Consider the following 23,311-nt stretch of genomic DNA (forward strand, 5'->3'; position numbering starts at 1 on the left):
CTCTCTCTCTCTCCCTTCTCTTTCTCACACACACACACACACATTTATACATTCACATACATGTATATACTTACGTAAATGTCTATATTAATTTACCAATTTTAAAGGTTAAATATACAGTTTACTGGTACAAAGTATCAATTTGGTACGTGTATGTGGGTGGTGGTGGCGGTGGTGCCTGTTGGAATTTATGCTTCATTCTAAAATACCATTCCGTTCATAGAACGGGGAACAGAATTTATTCTAATTTTCTATGACAGCATAACAGACAACATTTTAAATCCCAAAATGGATTGTTATATTATCTTAAACTTTGACCAAGTTTTACAAGCCATATATGAGTGCCTGGAATATTAGTCCATTGCAAAGTTAACCCTGTGGGTCCATTGGCATTGATTTTTATGTGAATGTCCTGGAGTAACAAGAAATGAAGTGTATTGCTCAAGGACGCAACATGCTGCTCAGTCTGAGAATCAAAATGTTTGGTCCAGAATGGATATATCAATGTTACTTCCTGAATAAATTCAATATATCATCATTGCCTTCCTTGTCATCATCATCGTCATTGCAGTGACAGTGGCTGTGGTGTCATTGTTACAATTATCATCATAACCACCATCATCATCATCATTTTTACATTTGCTTTCCATACTGGTGTGATTTGGACCGTTAGCAAGGTTCCAATGGGACAGAGGACCATGTCTTGGTTCAGTGTCTTAGTTTCAGTATAGTTTCTATGACAGAATACCCTTCCTAATGCCAACCACTTTACAGAGTGTACTGGGTATTTTTTACATGGCACCAGCACTAGTGAGGTTGCCTTGTAATTCACAAGACTGAAGAAGCCTGAAAGGGAGAACAGAAGAGAGAGTGACCACTGTATGAGAAATGTGGAGAGGTTAAAAGTTGCAAGGGTTAAGGAAAGAATGGGAGATGGATAAAATAGGGGTTGGGATGGACAGTGGCAAAATTAAGGTAAATATGGGTGGTGGATGAAAATATTGAGAATGGGAGAGAGATGTCGACAGGAAGTGGCTCAGGGGAAAGAGCCAGTTGTGTGGGTGGCACGATGGGTAAGAGGAAAGAGAAAAGTTGAAAAAGTAAGTTGTAGCTCACACACACACACGCACACACACACACACACGCACACGAAATATTGATCATAGGACGGGCAGTGTGTTCCATTGCTATAACCTTTGATTCTTTTTCTTAATTCTGAAACTTTGGGCTCATTGTTGATTATCTGAAGAAAAAAAAAATCATTTTAGGAGCAGCAATAATAACTAGGTATTGACTGTATAAAATGAGTATCATAGATCTGTATTATTTATTACATCATCATCATCATCCTTGTTTCATGATTATATGCATGTACATATATATTCCATAAGTCTGGATGAATATTTTAAGCTTTGAACATTAGACAATCTGGTAGAAAGGAAAGAATGGAGAGAATACGAATGAATTGTCCACCAGAATGATGTTTCCTGGAGTTATTAGGGGTGTTTTGGGTCTTTCAACATCAGACACACATCACCCAGGTAACCCACCCAGGGTTGGTCAAGCCCTATCTTGTGTCCAGTTAGCACTACCCTTAGTAGCACTGCACCTTCCAGGCTCACGGCCATCTTGAGACAATGTCTGTTGACTCTACAGCCTTCTGCCTACTAGGCCTTGTGATGGGCTTCTGCCTACAAGCCCCATGTGATACCAAGTAATATGTAAGTTTCACAGAAGGGTTGGCCTACAAACCCTCTACATCCTACTTTGATGGGATTACGCTTTGCTTGCTGCCCATTGCCTTGGCATAATTCCACTATCTCAGTATATTTCATTCTTTTATTCTTGTTTGCTTTCTCAGTGTCATCCTCCCAAGGAACAGAAGTTTATAAAAGAATCACTTTGGTTCAGTCAGAGAGCAAATCCTGAAACCTCAAATTCTTCATTCCCCACAGCAAATCAACTTATCAACTTTTCCAGTTCATTAAGTGTTCCCAATGCAAAATGCTAAACCAGCCATATCTAGCCCAGATATTCCGTTTTATGTTTAAACTGTCTAGATCCAGCCTCTCACATCTACCCTACAATGTCATTTTAAAAATAAACTGTCACATCATCGAAATCTCACAGATACAAGATAAGGCATGACTAATTAAAAACAATCAGAATAAATATGCATTACATTAGGTAGTGGGTAGAGATTTTCTTCAGTACTTCAGGGAGTGACGACCCTGCCTGACACGGGTCCCGGGTTCAGCTGGCTCCGGCTGACAGTACCCGTTATGGGCCCCTATCCAGGGTTAAGGAAAGGAGACAACCTTCAAAGAAATCCAGAGTGGAGCCCTGTAGGTGGTTTAGTGTTCGACTCGACACTGTTCCGGCAACCAAGCTGGTGCCAAACGTAATGCTCTGCACTCCTTTGGGCTACGTCAGCAAGGTCGAGAGAGGAATCCTGACGATTGGGCTACCCAGGATTTTGTTACATCTAGCCCAGGCCTGTGCAAAACTGGACAGGAAACTGGAGAGGACATGAAATGTAAAAACCAGACTGGATTAGTTTATGCACAACTCCATTGTCTCCTGAGACAAAAGGATACCAACAACAACATTAGATAAAGTAATTTGAATGCTAAAAGGTTAATGTAAATCATAATTCTTAAACACAAAAAAAAAGGTAGAATAGAATTAAACCATTATTATGTTTGATTAATTACGATATCTAGGTCAATAATTGACATGAATTGTTGAAATTCTGTTTTGTTGTTGTTAGTCTTATTTTTATGATCACAAATCATGACATCTTCCCCCACCCATTGTTTCTTTGCTCTAAACACACCATTGCTTCTTGATTCACCACTTCACCGCCTGCTTTTATTACCATCTTATCTTTACCGCTATTATCAAGGCCTCTAGAGAAAGGCTATAAACTGGATTAGTAGGACAGTTAATAGCAGCTAAATCTTTCATCCATTTGAAAACAGCAATAAATAAACACATTTGATTTCATTTATCCTTCAGTTTATCCAAGTGTTGATACTAAATTACAGTCAATACTAAAACATAGCTGATGATGATCATCATGATGATGTTAAAGGTGGTGGTAGCAGTGGTGATGGTGGTAGCAGCGATAGTGGTAGTGTGGTGGTGGTTGTGGTGGTGGTGATGTTACTACAACTACAGTGTGACCCAGTTATGTTGCACCTACTGATTTAATGTCTATTTGGACATATGAATGTGTTGAGTTACTGGACCCATTTTTTCCCCCCCTATTTGCTCTTTCCAAATGTTCTTGAACCTCTGATTTAGTGGGAAGCTGCATTTTTTTTGGAATGACATTTTACAAAACTGTATGTTTGCATTATAATAAAGCTGCACTGTACTACTGTACTGAATCAGCCAGTAAAAAAATAAGACTAAATGATTTTGAGAAAGAAGTCTAATAAACAGTATCATTATCATTGTTGTTGTTGTTGATGTTGCTGCTGCTGTTGTTGTTGCTACATTTCTATTATCAGCATTCATCATCATCATCATCATCATTATTCTCAACATCCATTTTGGCATGTGTTGATCGAACTTGAACATTCAATAAAACACATCATAGTACATGTTCATATTCAGGTGACATGGGTTGCTGGAGGGCAGATCTGTCACATGGTCTGGGTGTTGGTTTTATTTAGACCAGACCTGGCCAACTCAAATTACATTGTGGGCCACTTTAATCACAGAAAGTTTCGTATACTTTATGCATTAATCGTCAAATAATCAAATTACAGAATCAAGAATTTTTCATACTTTTCATTTGTTTAAAATTATAAATTTAAAATTTATTTTGAAACAGATGTTTTACACATACAAGTTTATTTTGAAATTAAACACAATACTTCAAGAAAGTATCAAGTGGGCCACAAGATAAAAGATAAAAGATTAAGGGCCACATGTGGCACATGGGCCTCAGGCTGGCCAGCCCTGATTTAGACATTAATGGAATATTTACCTTCTGTGTCCTTATATAAGGCACGTCATTAGTTACGACAACAAGGGTTCCAGTTGATCCGATCAGTGGATCAGCCTGCTTGGAAAAGTAACATGCAAGTGGCTGAGCACTCCACAGACATGTGTACCCTTAATGTAGTTCTCAGGGAGATTCAGTACGACACAGAATGTGACGAGGCTGACGATTTGAATTCCAGGTACAACTCATTTTTGCCAGCTGAGTGGAATGGAGCAATGTGAAATAAAGTGTCTTGCTCAAGGACACAATGTGCTTCTGAAAATCAAATTCACGGCCTTTTGATCATGAGCTGATTACCCTAACCACTAAGCCATGTGCCTTCACACCAGGTCATATATTTTCCTGAGAAAAGGCTTTCCTCTCCAAAGTCTTGTAGCTTTTGAATTGTCATTGATGATTCTGTGATTTTGCTTTTCTTCTTGGTTGGCTCTACACAAATCCATTTTTACCTCTGGGAAGAAGTGGTCCATATTAGTCTGGCCTTTATCCTTTCACTTGTCCAGCATGGGTGGCCCTACCAGGAGCTTGTTCTCCATTGGCTTAGCTCTCAGGATCATTGAGGCACATAAGCCACCACACAGCAACAAGGACTGGACCTTCATTAGAGCATTGAAAAAATGCCTTGTGGTGTTTCTTTCAACTCTTTACATTCTGGGTTCAAATCCTTCTGAGGTCAACTTTGCCTCTTATACTTTCAGGGTCAATTAAATAAAGTACCAACCAAATAGTGAGACTGACTGAATTACTAGTCCTTCTTCAACAAATTGCTGAACTTACATCTAAATTAGAAACAAGATTTGGCAATGTCTCATTATATTTTCAGCTCAAAACCCATCAAGGTAGATTTTGCCATCTATTCTGCATAAATGTATGCAACTAAATTCTGCATCACATTCTATCTGTTGCTCTACCAATTCTGCCAGTCCACCATTATAATCAACAAGTAAGACTCTACACAGGTGTTCAAGCTACTAAAAACAACAGTCAAATATCCTTCAAGTCACGTCCCCACCCCTATTTTAAATAAAGAATAATTGGTAGAATAATATAGAGCCTGATACATATAAACAAAGATAATATGGTCGAGGATGGAACTCTTTTGATCATAAGACTACCTGATGGTAGCTGATCTGACAGTAAACAACAAGAGTATTATATCACCACTGACTTGGTCCTTGGATCGTTTGTGTCACATTCACAAAACATTCCTGGTCTTCCTTCAAACTCTTAATGTATAAAAACAGTTTTAAGCAGTTTTATTTTTCTGTTGGAATACAAAGAATATGGTGCTATTGAAATGCAAATAATTAATCATTGCTCGTTAACTAAAACAATGTAATTGGATGTCATGTATGATATATTGTGCTTATGATCAAGGCTTTTGTGGCTGTCATTGTCATTATTTTATGCCTGTTTTCCATGCAGGCAAAAGCTGGATGGATTGTTACAGTCCAGGTCAGCTCTTATTTAGAGATACAGCCCTCCCACATTTTACTCATACATTTTATATTGGTATGATTTCTATAACCAGGTACCCTTCCTAACACCTGCCATTTTATAGATTGCAAGGTGTGTTTTATCATATACACTTCCTTTCCCTAATACCAAATCTTGTACAAACCAAAATATCTCAGTTCTTCTTTCTCAGATTGTCAACCTTTTGGAATTTACTTCCCTCTCATGTTTTCCCTGCACATTGACTTAGAGACATTCATACTGAACATCAAACTGTATTGTCTGGAATTGCCTGTGATGGTCATCAGTACTTCTCCTTCCTTCTGGGTGAAATCATTTTGAACAAAATTTATGAAAAACATCAGTAAGGGAAAAGAAAACATTACTGGTTTAATATTAACTGGAAATGGGCAGACTTAATAAATCTATTGTAATATAAAAGGAAACTTTCTAAATGCTTATTTACATAGGAAAGATGAAACTTGTAGTGTTACATTGAAGACAACCTATCTAGGCAAGGAGCAACTCCAAAATATAATTGAAACAGCATTGAGAGGGCTCTTTGTCCTGTGACAATGTGCCTTTAGTATGAAACAAAATACATTTGTGTGTAGCAACATTTTTGATAAAACCACTTGAGAGTTAATAAAATAAAAAAAGAACTGTTCCAAGTGTAGTTGCTACAAGAATTTAGTTCCTTCCTTCTATAGTATAAGTTTAAACCATACTGAGGCCAAATTTGCTTTTTATTTTAAAAATATCTACCAACAATATATTGTGTGAATTCAATTGGCCTCACCCTCTTTGTGGCTTTCTGCATTGTCAAAAGAAATCTATTCTTAAAGTAATTAAATTCAAGTACTCAGAATAGTTGAATCTATTTTGTTTAAAATATAACAAAATAGACAAAAGAAAAATGTGGTACTGTAGTAAAGATTGTTCTTATATCTCTGTTGCTATATAATATAAAGTCTGTATGTTGTACAATGGATGTATGTTATATAAAGGCTGAAATTAAGTGTGATCTACAATTCTGAGTAATTTTGTAGATGTTATTCGAATAAGGTGTAAAGTCACGTTGATACAGGACTAAGTATCCTCTCAAACCTGTATCTATTATATTTTAGAATGACTGCTTCCTAGAAAGGCTGCTATCAAGATAACAGAAAGAGTTTTGTCACTGCAATGTGTTTGAGAAGTTTCATTAGAATGAATTCATTGAGTGTGCTATACAAGTAAGATCTTATAATTTGACCCATTTAGGAAGACAGAAACTTGGAATATGGCAGCTGTCTGACTTCATTTTAACATGGAAAAAAGACATAGATATGACGATGATCATCACCATTATCATTTTCCAGTTGGAGCACCTACACAATGGTAAATGAGTCATGCCGCTCCTACTAATACATGTGAACAATACGACTGTATTCAATGAAGCAAAGTTTCACATTGTAGTGGTGACACCAAACTGTATAAGCAATGCAAACAAAAAGAGCACAAATGATTTAAATGAAACAAAATGTTAATATTTAGTGTACAAATTTATTATTAAATATATAACAATTGCCTCTCTCAACAATGCCCGAATGTTCACTTGCCTGTTCTGTATTTTAAGCAAAACACATTCACATCTTTTGAATAGTCGAATTTCATTCTTACAAATAGAGATTTTTTTATAGGGTATACAAAACTACTAATTTTGGTACAGGCATATAATTCAGAAAATTGTTTTGTGGTCACATGATTTCATCCCACAATGTGACATGTTGAGCAAGTGTCTTTCTTCTACCACAGTATAGTTGGAGAAAAAGGGATGATGAAACTAAGTGGGAGCCTACTGGATGGACTTATTCTGCCTCTTGTTCCCCTACTAGTCTAAAAGGACCCATGACAGTCATGAATATTGCTTTTCATCCTCTGTTGAAGCCATTAAAATTTGTAGAGCAGAAGTCAATTTAATCACCACAATGTATCACTGGTATGTATCAACACTGGGAGGATGAAATGCTTTTTCTAAGTCAAATAGTGTATATTAAAAAATTAAAACTTCACTTGCTGAAGTAGTGATGAGAAAATCACAAAGAAAATATACAATATCACACATGAATGAGTATGATAAATTTTGTATATTTATAAAAATAAATCACTGAGTTTAATTACTCAGAGATGTCATCTACATGAAAAACAATAGCTAAGTTAGTGTAATATATTTAATCGACCCCAGGACTTATTCTTTGTAAGCCTAGTACTTATTCTATCGGTCTTTTTTGCTGAACCGCTAAGTTACGGGGACGTAAACACACCAGCATCGGTTGTCAAGCGATGTTGGGGGGACAAACACAGACACACAAACACATACATATATATATATATACAATGGGCTTCTTTCAGTTTCTGTCTACCAAATCCACTCACAAAGCTTTGGTCAGCCCGAGGCTATAGTGGAAGACACTTGCCCAAGGTGCCATGCAGTGGGACTGAACTCAAAACCATGTGGCTGGTAAGCAAGCTACTTACCACACAGCCACTCCAACGCCTACATATTTCTCCATGTCGCTACCTTATTTCTAATGTTCAGTATCATTATTTTAATCCTTCCATCTTCAGTACAGACAGAAGGAGGATGAGACAAGGCTGGGGTGGTTAAAGTGAAATTTGGTAATGCAGGAGATTTTGCAAAGTGAGAAGATTTTCTTCTGTATCATTTAGTTTGAGGAAGGGTCAATGCCTATAATATTTGCAGGTTCTCCTTGACTGCCATTGTTGATGCATAGACCCAGGTCAGTCCTGGTTGAGCAAAGATGTTTCAACCATGACCACACATTTTTCATAGTTGATGTATCTATGACATTTGAGGGTTGAGTTGTTGTTGGTTGTTGGCACTCCGTCGCTTACGACGTCGAGGGTTCCAGTTGATCCGATCAACGGAACAGCCTGCTTGTGAAATTAACGTGCAAGTGGCTGAGCACTCCACAGACACGTGTACCCTTAACGTAGTTCTCGGGGGATATTCAGCGTGACACAGTGTGACAAGGCTGACCCTTTGAATTTACAGGCACAACAGAAACAGGAAGTAAGAGTGAGAGAAAGTTGTGGTGAAAGAGTACAGCATGATTTGCTACCATCCCCTGCCGGAGCCTCGTGGAGCTTTAGGTGTTTTCACTCAATAAACACTCACAATGCCCGGTCTGGGAATCGAAACCACGATCCTATGACCGCGAGTCCGCTGCCCTAACCACTGGGCCATTGCGCCTCCTGAGGGTTGAGCAGGACAGCAGAATATAATTTGTAGTTTGTCGAGTCACTGCATAGAGGTTCCCTCCCACAATGATGGGATTCATGCATCCCGTGTTCAGTCTGACCTTTGCAGCTTTGAAAATTCCAAAAATTCGTTTTCTTAATGAGGAAGAATTGGGGAAAATTTTAGGTGGGGGGTTTGAGGAAGTAAGACACTGTAGACTTGATGAAGGAATAGGAGGGAGATTTTGCTTGGATAGGAATGACAAAAGGTTTGTGTGATGATAGTCACTCTGCTTGTTGTAGTAGAACAAATGTTGGAAGGACATTACATTTCATGGCTACTGGATATAGCATGTTGGTGAGAAGAGACAAGTTCCATACACACAAGGTAGAAGTTCTTAGAATTGAAGTTGCTATATCAGTAGTTGTATTTGTCGTTTAAGGCCAGGTCATCCCTGATCGAGTAGACCTATAGTCAAAGATATTTTACCAGTGACCAACCACTCTGTTTAGAGTTATCTAGGACATTATCCAGTGTGTCCTTTCCTTTTTTAAGATGAAAATCTGGCTGTCATTTCTGCCAGGTTAAGTGACTATGTAAGTTCTCACTTTTTTGGCCTGACTTTTGGTAAGTGTTAGTATTAAGAGAAAGAAAGAAGCTTCTAAAGGAAGCAGTACAAGGCAAAGATTATAAGGTTAAGGAAGCAATAGTAATGCGATGCCGGTGGTGGAGAAAATCAATCAAGTAGATGGCTTTTTCTGCAGTCTCAAATACTGATGAACAGAGTATGTCATTCATTACACTATAGTGAGTTAACAACGGAGTCTCTACTGTAGCGAAATCATCCCGCCTTTACCAATAAGTTTCTATGTAGATGCGCGAATAGCAGCCAAAGTATATGCTGCCGTCTCAAACATGAAGGATATATTAGATAATGTAGTCGTAAATAAATTATGCCTGATAAGTTTCGGTCATAGGCGTGAATAGATTCGGTGTACTAAACAACAAATATTAATATCAAGGGAAACAAAGACTAAAAAGGTACTACTAAAGCAGTACGGTCCCGAACGCGCGGTCGCGCGTCCGCGTCAGCCAGTCGTGAGTGGTCGATCCCAACCCCAACCCTAAACACGTATTCATTTGTACACGCGGGTTAGGGATAGGGTTAGGGTTAGGGATAGGGTTAGGGAAAGGGTTAGGGTCAGGGCTAAGATCGACCACTCACGACTAGCTAGCGCGACCGCGCGCTCGGGACCGTGCTGCTTTAGTAGTACCGACTAAAAAAATCCTTCGTCTATGTCAAGTGATTCGTTAGACATATTCTAGGGTTTCAAAAGTAGACGTTTCCCAGTGTATCTCTGATTTAAAATAAATTCCCGCTTCTTGTTCCAATGCATAATTAATCTCGCCAGACTGATGAATAATAAATGAAGATGAAACGAGAACAAGTGTAACAATACACTATGAGTCAGGCAGTCGTCATAATCTCCTGCTTCGTAATATAACGAACCCAAACCTTTATTGAGCGAAAATCTTTTTAAAAAATAGAAATGAGAATAATTCCTTCTGAGAAATAAAATGCATAAATGAATATTTCTAAAAATATATATACGTTATATATTTTATGTATGCAACAAGAAAGAAAATATTAATTTGCTAATAATTTAATTTATTGGTTTGAAATAGTTTCCGCGGGAATAACAAAATAATAAAAGTATAAGTAACAGGTAGAATGTCTTTTAAGACGAGATTGGCCGATTCGAAAGTGTGGCTGTTGGTGTTTTATCTAACTTTGCAAGAGACTGATGGAGTTATTTGCAGAATCTAATAACAACCACCACACTCCAGAACTTATTTCATTCATTCACATATAGATATTTATATGTATGCAATTTCTGTTGTAGTTGTAATGACATATCGTAATTGACATGTCATTTGTGGAGAGATTCGGCTAATGTTATGTTGAAGATATATGGTTATCAGCAGTCCGTGTCTCTGGATAAGCGATAGGACAAACAAGCAGGTTAAATTGTAAGCGACCTCAAGAAAGGAAGGAAAAAATAACAAACAAACAAGGAAGGTGGTTTATTGGTGGAGTTGGTGCTGGTTTTTTCCTTATGTTTTTAATTACTGATTAACTTAATGAAGATCAGAATGAATGATAATCAGAATGATACTCCCTCTACTTTACCCAATGTTCAAACGTTACCTTCTTTCCAAACCACAAGTCTCCCTCATACCGCCTGTAATACCGACTGCAGTGCTAGTCATCATCATCTTTACCACCACCGGCCGCTTGTTTCACAGACAGCCATCAACACTAACACTACTGGTCCAACAACGTTAACATCTTTGTCGTCCACGTGTGAAACCATGGAAGTTAATCGCCACAGTAAGAAACCAGAACGTCACTTTCCTAGGTGAGAGATATTCCATTTATTTCTATCATCTCCACATCTCGTTATATATCTATTCATTTCCGCATCCTTATTTCGACTATTTAAAATCATTATTTATTAGAAGCCTCTTTTTTTTTTCTTTTCTTCGCGACATAAATGTAATATAGACGTAAGTAGTGTGATATGTTAATTAAATTTAGAGGAAGATGAGAAAATAAGATTGTCTGAGGTTCATGCTTCATCTACGATGTAAATGAAATGAAATGGCCACACCTAAGAATCGAAATCGTTACTGAAGGGAGGCTTAATTGGTCACATGATTTGCTAGAAATAGCAGCCATATCTCAATTCACACCCTTTCTTTTTAAACTAAGACTGGCTGGTCACGGCTGTGATGCCTTTGATTACAGGGCTGGGGGGGGGGGGTCGAAATTTTGAAATTGAGATTTTTGAAATTTTTTTTCCAGAATCGGATTCTCCATGGTCTGAAACATAGGATTCCGTAAAAAAAACAAAATTTAAAAGTGGGGGTATACCCAGATTACATATACTCCATCTCCACCCAAAATATATATCAAATGGTTAATATGTTGTTTTTAATTTCCTGGCCACGTAATATGTATAAAACCTGCATTGATTGAATACTGATCTTATTGTAACGTGACACATTTTGCATAATCGATTATATTTATAGTATCACTGAAAAAATTCGAACAGTACTGTGTTCGACAATTTCTTTAATTGAAAGATTAAAAAAAACCCATGTTTTTTTTCTTTCCCTTTCTTCATATTTTCATTTTCTGAAACGATTAGTGAAGTAAGAAGAATGTTTCTATCTGGATATTGAATCCAGGTTGTGGATTTCGTTCGCCGAGAACATTCTTTCAAAGCCTTTCGTCGCAGTATTACCTTATCGTTGGCGTTTCTTCGTTGACTGAATACGTTTCCAAAGGTTCTCAAATCCCCGGACTATTCGAAAGTAAAAGTAATTTACGTGCAGAAAGAATCAACCCCCCTTAGTGTTTAGTCTTCAGAGACTCCGTAGCCATGGCGCAACTACGTTGAGACGATGAGATGCTTGTCCAGTTGCATAGAGATACCGGTATCACAATCTGCTGTGGTCTACCTTGTCGCTTTCTCGCAGTGTGTGAGGGGGAGGGCGGTGACTTAAACATTGATGGGACTTGAATCCTGAGGTAGGATCTGAACTAATAGCGCAAGGAGTTGGAACGGGTACTGCAAGTTATCTTTTACGGTGTCTGTTTAAGCTATCTCATCCAACATTCTCTTAAATCCGCCACTCCGCGTTATAACGTTATTATCGGCCTCGAAATAATGAGAGTAAAAAAAAAGAGAAAAAAAAAGTGACCCTGCGAGATATGAACTCAGAATGTTGTGAACCAAAAAGCGTTCTATCTCCGATGTTTAACTACGATGTCAATTTGCCGGCTAATCCTTACCTACTATTTGTTGTTGTCTAGTCGTTGGCGAGCTCTAATGCTCAAAGGCTATCCAGACGTGACTGTCCTATTATTTTGTATATTAGAGACTTCATTGGGTAACTCGAAGGGTGTTTGGACTGCTTGTTCTTGCAGCTCGAGATATCACACAGTAGCTTTTCCATGTTAAGATAAGCCATAATCAAGCAGACCTGTAGGTAGAGAGACCCCAGTCGTAACCACTCAGTCTGTTCACAGGTAGCTAGGACTACATAATGTGTCTCTCTTTAATCAGACAACAGGGTATAATTCGAGAGAGATTTAACTGCTATTTCAACGTGTCTGCAATCACATAGAAACTTCATTTTATAGCAGCGTGCGATGTAATGAAATATATCGACTCCGCATATTAATGGTAGTTTTTTTTATTATCAATCCTGAAGGATGAAAGGTAAAGTTTATACTTCGCCAGGTTTTGAACACTCTACTACTGGCTCTATCAATACCGATTCTTTACTTCATTTTTAATGACAATGAAAATTGGAAACTGTGAAGTTCTCAGTACTATCGGACTACGGTGACGTAAGTGAAGGGGTTTGTCAGTTTGGAATCTAAACACGATAACGGGTTCTGGCATGATATAAATGTACAACCTGTTTCAACCTGGTTGGATTTCTAATCACATGATCTCCTTTAAAATTTCTCTCTAAGAAACAAAGAAAATGCATTTATAACGCTAGATTCTTAGCATGTGTAAACTAATAGATTTTTTTTCCTTTTTAAGGCCTATGCATGTATGTATGTATATATATATATGTGTGTGTGTGTGTGTGTGTGTATTTAAATATACATACACATTGACAAATGCATAAACACACACCGAATTAACGTGTTATTATTGCATAAACACACACGTGCAGAGTGAGACGTTTATTTACTTGCTGCCAACAATATACGTGTATCCATACATATATGTGAATGTGTATATATACATACATACATACAGACAGACAGACAGGTAGATACATAGGACCTCATGGAGGCAAAGTGGCTGAGTTCCTTTCGAGTGTTGGGCCTGTCGGAGCCAACGACCGAGAGCTTTGGCATTGTTATGCAGTCATGGCAGATACTGGTGGCACATAAAAGCACCCATTACACCCTCTGAGTGGTTGGCGTTAGGATGGCCATCAAGCCGTAGAAATCATGCCAAATCAGACTGGAGTCTGGTGCAGTCTTCCAGTTTGCCAGCCCTGGTCAAACCGTTCAACCTATTCCAGCGGATGTAAAATAATGATCATTTTATATATATATATATATATATATATATATATATATATATACTAACACACACACACACACACCCTCACTGACAAGTGAATGTATATGTATGTATTGTTTAAATGTCTATTCTTCTGTACACACCTTAAGCTTAAATCAATTTTGTTTTATCGATTTATATCTGTAAACTGTTCTTGGTCTTTTGTTTCTGGTTGAGTGTTTTTTTCCCTATGAACGTCGATTGTACTGAGGTGAATAATCAACAAGTTAGTCATTCAGTGTTTGATCACAAGATATTATATACACTAACACACCTATTTACGTAATGATTCCTAACAGATTAACACTTCAAATTTTGGAGCTTGTAGTCAATGATTGACTCATTGCATTCTCCACCCCCTACACTATTTTACACTAATTGACTGGTTCTATAAATTTTATCTATCTACGAAGGGTAGATTAGTTCGGTCATGTTTGATTTGAAATCAGAATATAAAAAGGCATCGTTAAAATTTTGCACACTAGCAGTTTCTTAATTTTTATACTCCACCACCTTTCTTTTGCTTTTTCGCCCTTTCAAAGCCTAGCCAGGCTCATCGGCCTGCTTTCTATGACGTATATGCCCCCCCCCCCTCCAGCTGGACGGGACGCCAGTCCATCGCAGCGTTACTCAAGAGACAGGAAAGAGTGAGAGAAAGTTGCGGCAAAAGAGTACAACAGAGGTTTAGGTGTTTTCGCTCAATAAACACACAACGCCCAGTCTGGGAATTGAAACCACGATCCTGGCTCCCGTGCAGGTGGCACGTAAAAGACACCATTTTGAGCATGGCCGTTGCCAGTACTGCCTGACTGGCCTTCATGCCGGTGGCATGTAACAGCACCCACTACACTCTCGGAGTGGTTGGCGTTAGGAAGGGCATCCAGCTGTAGAAACTCTGCCAAATCAGATTGGAGCCTGGTGTAACCACCTGGTTCACCAGTCCTCAGTCAAATCGTCCAAACCATGCTAGCATGGAAAGCGGACGTTAAACGATGATGATGATGATATATATATATATATATTCATATGCATATATATATGCATATGAATTGTCCACTCAACACTGGCCTATCTATTTTCATCATTGGTTCTTATCCATGACATGAACTATCACTTTACTAAATCCAATATTGCATCTGATTAGACATGCATTCATTTGTGAAATGTATGTCTTTCACAAAACTCTTCCATCACTGTGAAACTATCTAACTTCTAGCTTAATTTTTTTTGTGCGATTCAAATGAGTGATCTTTGCAAAGTATGTCCAATGAAGATTTTACTCTAGATAAGAGATTCTGGTGCTCAACAACAACAACAACAGCCTGTAATATCATCATCATCATCATCATCATTGTCGTCGTTTAATGTCCGCTTTCCATGCTAGCATGGGTTGGACGATTTGACTGAGGACTGGTGAAACCAGATGGCAACACCAGGCTCCAATCTGATTTGGCAGAGTTTCTACGGCTGGATGCCCTTCCTAATGCCAACCACTCTGAGAGTGTAGTGGGTGCTTTTACGTGCCACCCGCACGAGGCCAGTCAGGCAGTACTGGCAACGGCTTCGCTCAAATGGTGTATTTTATGTGCCACCCGCACAAGAGCCAGTCCAGGGCCACTGGCAACGATCTCGCTCGAAAGTCCATTACACATGCCATGGGCACAAGTGCTTTTTCTTTTCTTTCTTATCCTTTTTAAGGTCCTGTGAGGACCCAGTTAGTTCTCCTTATTCTTTCCACGCTTCTGTTTTCATTCAGGAAAAAATTTTTTAGAAGATCTGATATCAAACAAATATGAAGTAACACAAATCATTTAAAATTGACTGTTTTACCCTCCATACCTTGTTTCACATAAACTCATGTGATTTTCAGCCATACACAAAACATTAGCCTCCAGCCCCTTTCTGTTGTAAATTAAACTAGCTGTCTGTTATAAGAAGCCATTTATTTTTGTGGTATGTAAAAAATGTATGTTGCTGTTCTGTTTTCTCTTGGTGTGTATGATGTTGTTAAAGCTATAATTAAGATCTCTCTATAATAAATTTATATTACATAAGTGACATTCAAATATTAAAACTAAGAAAATGATGTTGCTATTTTAGTTCATTGTTTAGGATGGTTGCCACAGGGTACTTATAAGTTCTTAGTGAAACAGGTTCATGCCTGTAACACAACTGGTGGGCTTTACAGAATGCTTGATTTAACACCAGCCCCTGCTATATTCTTGAGTGTCAGTTTGTCTAAAGCATTATTACCAAACTTTCAGTTTTTTTCTCATTGGTGGTATTTTAGGCATACCCCCACATTGTCCTTGGGTACCTGTAGTTACCTCTTTCATGGACATTACATTTAAGCCTCACATTTTTTCTTGCAAACATTGGTCTGTATATAGTCACAGGCCCCCAACACCCATACTGTTAGGATTGGCACTCTCAACGTCGGCACGCTGAAAGGTAGATCTGGTGAAATTGTTGAGATGCTTGAACGGAGACGCGTAGATATGTGCTGCATCCAGGAAGTAAGATGGAGAGGAGGTTCTACGAGGTTCCTCACAGGCAAAGAACACAGGTACAAGATTTTCTGGGCAGGGAACACTGACGGGGTCGGGGGCGTAGGAATACTTCTAGCGGAGAAATGGGTGGATAAGGTAATCGAGGTCGTTAGAGTAAGTGACAGAGTACTTAAGATCAGACTAGTGCTTCATCATAGATTAGCTACTGTCATCTCAGCCTATGCACCTCAACCGGGGCTACCAGATGGTCTGAAAGACCAATTCTATGACACCCTCTTGCAAACTACCTCGTCGACGAGTGACAGGGACCTTCTCTTTGTGGCTGGAGACTTCAACAACGGTCATGTCGGACGTCGTGCTGGAGGCTATGGCTTTGGTTCCCGCAACGAGGAGGGAACCAGACTGCTGGAGTTCTGTGATGCAACCGATCTTATGGTCTGCAATACCAACTTCAGGAAACCTGCCAGTCACCTAGTCACCTACCGCTCCGGCAGACACTCTAGCCAAATCGACTACATCCTCGCCAGAAATAGGGAAAGAGGGCGGCTTATAAATGCCAAAACCTACCCTGGCGAAGAATGTACCCCACAACATAGATTAGTAGTTAGCGACTTTGGGATCAAGGCAAAATGGGTGCCCAGAATTAGACAGGCTTGGAGGAGAAGGGTGTGGAAGCTTAAAGACCCTGCAAATGGACAGAGACTTAGAGACAAGTTACTTGAAGCATTTAACGAAATAGAAGGGGATATAGCATCATACAACGTGGAAGACAATTGGAGATTTCTGCGGGACAACCTGTTGAAAGCCACCGACCAGATTTCTGGGTGGTGTAAGGTCCCCTCCCGACCCAGAGTAACGTGGTGGTGGAACAAGGAGGTAGACAGGGCTATTAGACAAAAGAAACAGGCTTGGAAGGACTGGAAGAACGGTGGTAGCAGGGAATTGTACCAATGTGCCAGAAGGGAGGCTAGGCGACAGGTTTATTTAGCCAGAGGGGAAGCAGATAAGGAAAGATTTGCCAATGTTCTGCGCCGTGAGGACCAAAGACTCGAGGTATTTCGGGTTGCAAGACAGTGTAGGAGAGAGAATAGTGATGTTGTAGGAGAGAAATGTGTTCGCATGGATGATGGTACACTTGCATTAAATGAGGATGCAAAGAAAGAGGTCTGAAGATGCCACTACGATAGATTGCTTAATAAAGAGAATGAATGGGAGAAAGAGAGCCTGCCGTATGTCGACCCAATAGAGGGACCAGCTATCCGAGTTGATAGTACCAGGGTAGATAAAGCAATTAAGAGTATGAAGACCGGGAAAGCCCCCGGCCCATCAGGAATCACTGCAGAGATGCTCAAAATATCTGGCAGTGTTGGCTATAGCCTAGTCACCCGTATTACGAACCAGGTGATACACGAAGGAGTCATACCCAATGACTGGTGTAGCAGCATCATAGTCAACTGCTACAAAGGTAAAGGTGACGCTTTAGATACAAATAATTACAGAGGCATCAAGCTGTTAGATCAGGTTATGAAAGTTACAGAGAGGGTCATAGCCCAACTAATTAGGGAGCGAATCAATTTAGATGAGATGCAGTTTGGGTTCGTGCCAGGTAAAAGCACTACTGATGCCTTATTTCTAGTGAGACAGTTGCAGGAGAAATACCTAGCTAAGGATAAACCTCTGTACCTGGCTTTCGTTGACATGGAGAAAGCCTTTGACAGGGTCCCCCGATCCCTTATCTGGTGGTCAATGAGGAAACTTGGGATAGAAGAATGGTTAGTGAGAGCTGTGCGAGCCATGTACAGAGATGCTGCCAGTAAGGTGAGGGTTGGAAATGAGTACAGCAATGAATTCCGGGTAGAGGTAGGGGTCCACCAAGGTTCCGTCCTCAGCCCCCTCTTATTTATCATAGTCCTCCAGGCAATCACAGAGGAGTTCAAGACAGGTTGCCCCTGGGAGCTCCTCTATGCTGATGACCTTGCCCTAATTGCGGAGTCACTATCAGAACTAGAGGAGAAGTTTCAGGTGTGGAAGCAAGGTCTAGAATTGAAGGGCCTTAGAGTCAACCTAGCTAAAACCAAAATCCTAATAAGTAGGAAGGTAGATAAAACACAAACCCCTTCAGGTAGATGGCCCTGCTCAGTATGTAGAAAAGGAGTAGGTAGTAACTCTATAAGATGTACCTGGTGCAAGCTATGGACACATAAGAGGTGCAGCAACATCAAAGGCAGGTTAACTAGCAAGTTAGTTTTTGTTTGTGGTAGATGTTCAGGTGCAATAAAGACTGTAAACAAACAGGAAACAACTTCTATCTCATTCCAGGGTGAAAAACTAGAGGTAGTCGATAGCTTCCGCTATCTGGGCGACCAAGTTAGTAGTGGGGGTGGGTGCGCTGAAAGTGTAGCTGCTAGAATAAGAATAGCCTGGGCAAAGTTTAGAGAGCTCTTATCCCTGCTGGCGACAAAGGGACTCTCACTCAGAGTAAAAGGCAGACTGTATGACGCATGCGTACGAACAACCATGCTACATGGCAGTGAAACATGGGCTGTAACTGCTGAGGACATACGTAAGCTCGCAAGGAATGAAGCCAGTATGCTCCATTGGATGTGTAATGTCAATGTGAATACCCGTCAGAGTGTAAGTATCTTGAGAGAAAAGCTGAACATTAGAAGCATCAGTTGTGGCGTGCAAGAGAGACGATTGCGCTGGTATGGACATGTGGTGAGAATGGAGGAGGATAGCTGCGTGAAAAAGTGCCACACCCTAACAGTTGAGGGAACCCGTGGAAGAGGTAGGCCCAGGAAGACCTGGGCTGAGGTGGTGAGGCAAGACCTTCGTACATTGGGCCTCACCGAGGCGATGACTACTGACCGAGACCTTTGGAAATGTGCTGTGCGTGAGAAGACCCGGCAAGCCAAGTAAGATCGTTGCCAGTGCCCCTGGACTGGTTCTTGTGTGGGTGGCACATGAGATGCACCATTTTGAGCGTGGCCGTTGCCAGTACCGCCTGACTGGCTCCTGTAGGATTTTCGAGCGAGATCGTTGCCAGTGCCCCTGGACTGGCTTGTGCGGGTGGCACATAAAAGACACCATTTCGAGCGTGGCCGTTTTCGTGCGGGTGACACGTAAAAGCACCCACTACACTCTCTGAGTGGTTGGCGTTAGGAAGGGCATCCAGCTGTAGAAACTCTGCCAAATCAGACTGGAGCCTGGTGTTGCCATCCGGTTTCACCAGTCCTCAGTCAAATCGTCCAACCCATGCTAGCATGGAAAGCGGATGTTAAACGATGATGATGATGATGATGATGATCATTGTTTTGTGTTAATCTTACCAGTCTGGAAGGGTCTATTAAGCTCTTTCATATTTATCCATGCTGTGAGAGCCCTATAGCCTGAACATATCTGAAGGATCTAGTGTTCACAACAGAGTTTAACAAATTTGTCTTTTTGCTCAATATCACTCCTGACCAAGCAGATCTATGACTGAAGGAATTCTGCCAGTGACCATTTTAGTGGAGCACTAAGAGCACCGCCTCAAGCGTGATCGTTGCCAGCGAAGCTGTCTGGCTTCCATGCCAGTGGCACGTAAATAGCACCATTTGAGCGTGATCGTTACCAGCATCGCCTTCCTGACACTTGTCCCAGTGGCATGTGAAAAGACATTCGAGTGAGATCATTGCCAGTGCCGCTGGACTGGCTCCTGTGCAGGTGGCACATAAAATACACCATTTTGAGCGTGGCCGTTGCCAGTACCACCTGACTGGCCCTTGTGCCGGTGGCACGTAAAACACCCACTACACTCTCGGTGTGGTTGGTGTTAGGAAGGGCATCCAGCTGTAGAAACTCTGCCAGATCAGATTGGAGCCTGGTGCAGCCTTCTGGTTCGCCAGTCCCCAGTCAAATCGTCCAACCCATGCTAGCATGGAAAGTGGACGTTAAACGATGATGATTTTCAGATATAATGTTCTTAGGATTACATTATCCTTTTCCTAAGCAGGTGAGATATGATTTGAGGAAAATTTTGATTGCTACTCCAAACAGATGGAATGACCTTGTAGAACCTTCCTCATTGGCTCAAGTTTGACAAGGGGGAGTTGGTTGGTGTATAGTTGCTCCCTAGAATTTCCTGGAGGTGTCAATAAACCAGCACACTCACTGATAGTTTTGCAGTTATCCTAGTATTCTATGTAGATTGTATAATTGTCTGTTATATATGGCAAAGATTGAAAGATGTGGTATAGTATCTACCAGAGATATATTTGTATATCTGTATGAGTTTGGAGAAGTGTGGATTGAAGCAGACCACTATATGACTGTCATAGACTCTTATTTCCTTTCTTTTAAAAGCTTCAGAAATTATGCCAATATAGTCGTCATCATCATCATCATCGTTTAACGTCCGCTTTCCATGCTAGCATGGGTTGGACGATTTGACTGAGGTCTGGTGGACCAGGAGGCGACACCAGGCTCCAATCTGATTTGGCAGAGTTTCTACAGCTGGATGCCCTTCCTAACGCCAACCACTCCGAGAGTGTAGTGGGTGCTTTTACGTGCCACTGGCACGAAGGCTACGCTTGAAATGGTGTATTTTACGTGCCACCTGCACAGGAGCCAGTCCATCGGCACTGGCAGAAGTGCCAGGGAGGCGACGTTGGTAACGATCAACTGCCACACTCAAAATGGTGTATTTTACGTGTCACCTGCATAGGGGTCAGTCCATCGGCACTGGCAACGATCTTGCTCGAATGTCTTTTCACGTGCCACTAGCACAAGTGCCAGGAAGGCGACGTTGGTAACGATTACGCTGGTGCTATAGTAACTAATTATTTTCTTTTTATGCAAAGTCTGACAGCTGAAGGGATAAGCTATTCAGGATTTTTATGTTAAAATGTTGGTGTTTTTATCTCCCTAATTACTATGACTACTATCAGTAAAGATAACAAGGAGAAATAGAAATTGTTGCTTTCATATAGCTTCAATGTGTTCAAGTTTCATATAATTGGAACTACTTAGCTTCAGTTTACTGACCATATTTTAATACCTTTTTAGAAAAGACTTGAATGTCACAGTTTCTCTTGCTCTTCAATCATTAAAATTACAAACATCATATCATTATATTAATGAACCAGGAAGGGGAAAGCACATAGCTTGGTGGTTAGGGTATCGCATTCATAATTGCAACATCATCATCATCATCGTTTAACATCCACTTTCCATGCTAGCATGGGTTGGACGATTTGACTGAGGACTGGCGAACCAGATGGCTGCACCAGGCTCCAATCTGATCTGGCAGAGTTTCTACACGAAGGCCAGTCAGGGCCACATGTTGATATTGACGAATGTTCTGGGAGACCCGCAACCAGCAGCACTGAAAAAAACATTGCAGATGTGCATGCAGCTGTGAGGGGAAATCATCAAACCACCATCTGTGAGTTATCAGAGGATGTACAGATTAGTTACGGTTCAGTTCAGTCTATTATCACTGAAGATTTGGGTATGAGATGAGTATCTGCCAAGTTTGTGTGAAAACTGCTTTCAGCTGACCAAAAAGACACCCAGGTTTGAAAATGATGGAAACTTTCTGGAAACTTTGCATAGGCCTCTGAGCAGGTATCGCCAAGCTTTTGGCAAAATTTAATGCAGATTCTCTGCTCAACTTCCTCTGTCATGGTCAATATGATGATCACACGCTACACATCTTCCTTCCAAGCACTGCTATAAACAGCAGAACTGAGCTAGAATAGTAAAACTTAGTGCCCATGCACAGCAGAGTTCAAGGTCAATCTGTGCCAAGCAGCTTCACTCTCTGTATTTTAGTTTTGTTACTATAGCAACAGTCCGGATACTTATTGATCAGATCACATACATAAAAAAAAGTTCTATTTCCCAAAAAGTGATATAAAAGATTTACAGAAATAATCACAATTATACTTTTGTTAGTCATGTACTCTGAAAGATTACATTCTCTTTTTGGTGGTGGTAGTGATGGGAGTGGGGGCTATTTTGTCCATTTTTTTCCCTCTTTTTATTTTAATTTTTTTTATTACTTTATTGTTGTCTCTGATGGCATTTGAGTGTCAGCTCTTAGATTACTACTGCACCTCGGAAGTTCACTCCTCGCCTCAATTTAAAATGTTCTAATTGAAATTTGAAGTAAGTAGGTTTAGTTATACATTTAGTGTTTTGTAAATCTATTTAGCTGAGAGTCATTCAAGCCTACACAGACAAGCAACATCACTGTATGAATTCGAAAATGATGGTCTCCAAACTACTCACAAGGTACAACACACACACACACACGCACACACACGCACACACGTATAGAAACATCTACTTTTTTTTTAGGTTTTAGGTTTTATTTTTTAATTTTTATTTTTGTGTTTTTCCCAAGAAACTAATGCTTTTCCTATACTGATTCATATTCATTCAGGAATAATCACATTTTTCTTATTAATCTATTCATGATATACAATGATACTACTATTACTCTTTACTTGTTTCAGTCATTTGACTGTGGCCATGCTGGAGCACCGCCTTTAGTCAAGCAAATCGACCCCAGGACTTATTGTTTGGAAGCCCAGTACTTATTCTATCGGTCCCTTTTGCCGAACCGCTAATTTACGGGGACGTAAACACACCACCATCGGTTGTCAAGCGATATTGGGGGGACAAACACAGACACACAAACATATACACACACACACACACATACATATATATATATATATATATATATATATATATATAGAGTGGAGCCTGGTGTTGCCATCCGGTTTCACCAGTCCTCAGTCAAGTCGTCCAACCCATGCTAGCATGGAAAGCGGACATTAAACGATGATGATGATGATGATATCTATATACATACATATATATATATATATATATATATATATATATATATATATACGATGGGCTCCTTTCAGTTTCCGCCTAC

The 23,311-nt window shown here is 40.0% G+C and overlaps 1 protein-coding gene across 4 annotated transcripts in view; it reads left to right on the top strand.

The window, feature by feature from the left end:
- The first annotated feature begins 9,840 nt into the window (after window positions 1-9,840).
- The window catches only part of LOC106884388 (NAD kinase), an 86,547-nt gene continuing 73,076 nt past the window's right edge, over window positions 9,841-23,311 (top strand). For 2 of the 4 annotated variants that reach the window (XR_016241273.1, XM_052966010.2), the window contains exon 1: window positions 22,574-22,656. Coding sequence is in view for 2 of the 4 variants with exons in the window: in XM_052966010.2 (XP_052821970.1) it covers window positions 22,619-22,656 (38 nt within the window). In the remaining 2 variants the exon portion in view is untranslated. Of the gene's footprint in view, window positions 11,135-22,573; window positions 22,657-23,311 lie in introns of those variants that run through there. The other 2 variants (XR_016241272.1, XM_014935741.3) reach the window with 2 other exon arrangements.

Source organism: Octopus bimaculoides, chromosome 3 (assembly GCF_046866305.1).
Source record: "Octopus bimaculoides isolate indiv1 chromosome 3, ASM4686630v1, whole genome shotgun sequence".
NCBI lineage: Eukaryota > Metazoa > Mollusca > Cephalopoda > Octopoda > Octopodidae > Octopus > Octopus bimaculoides.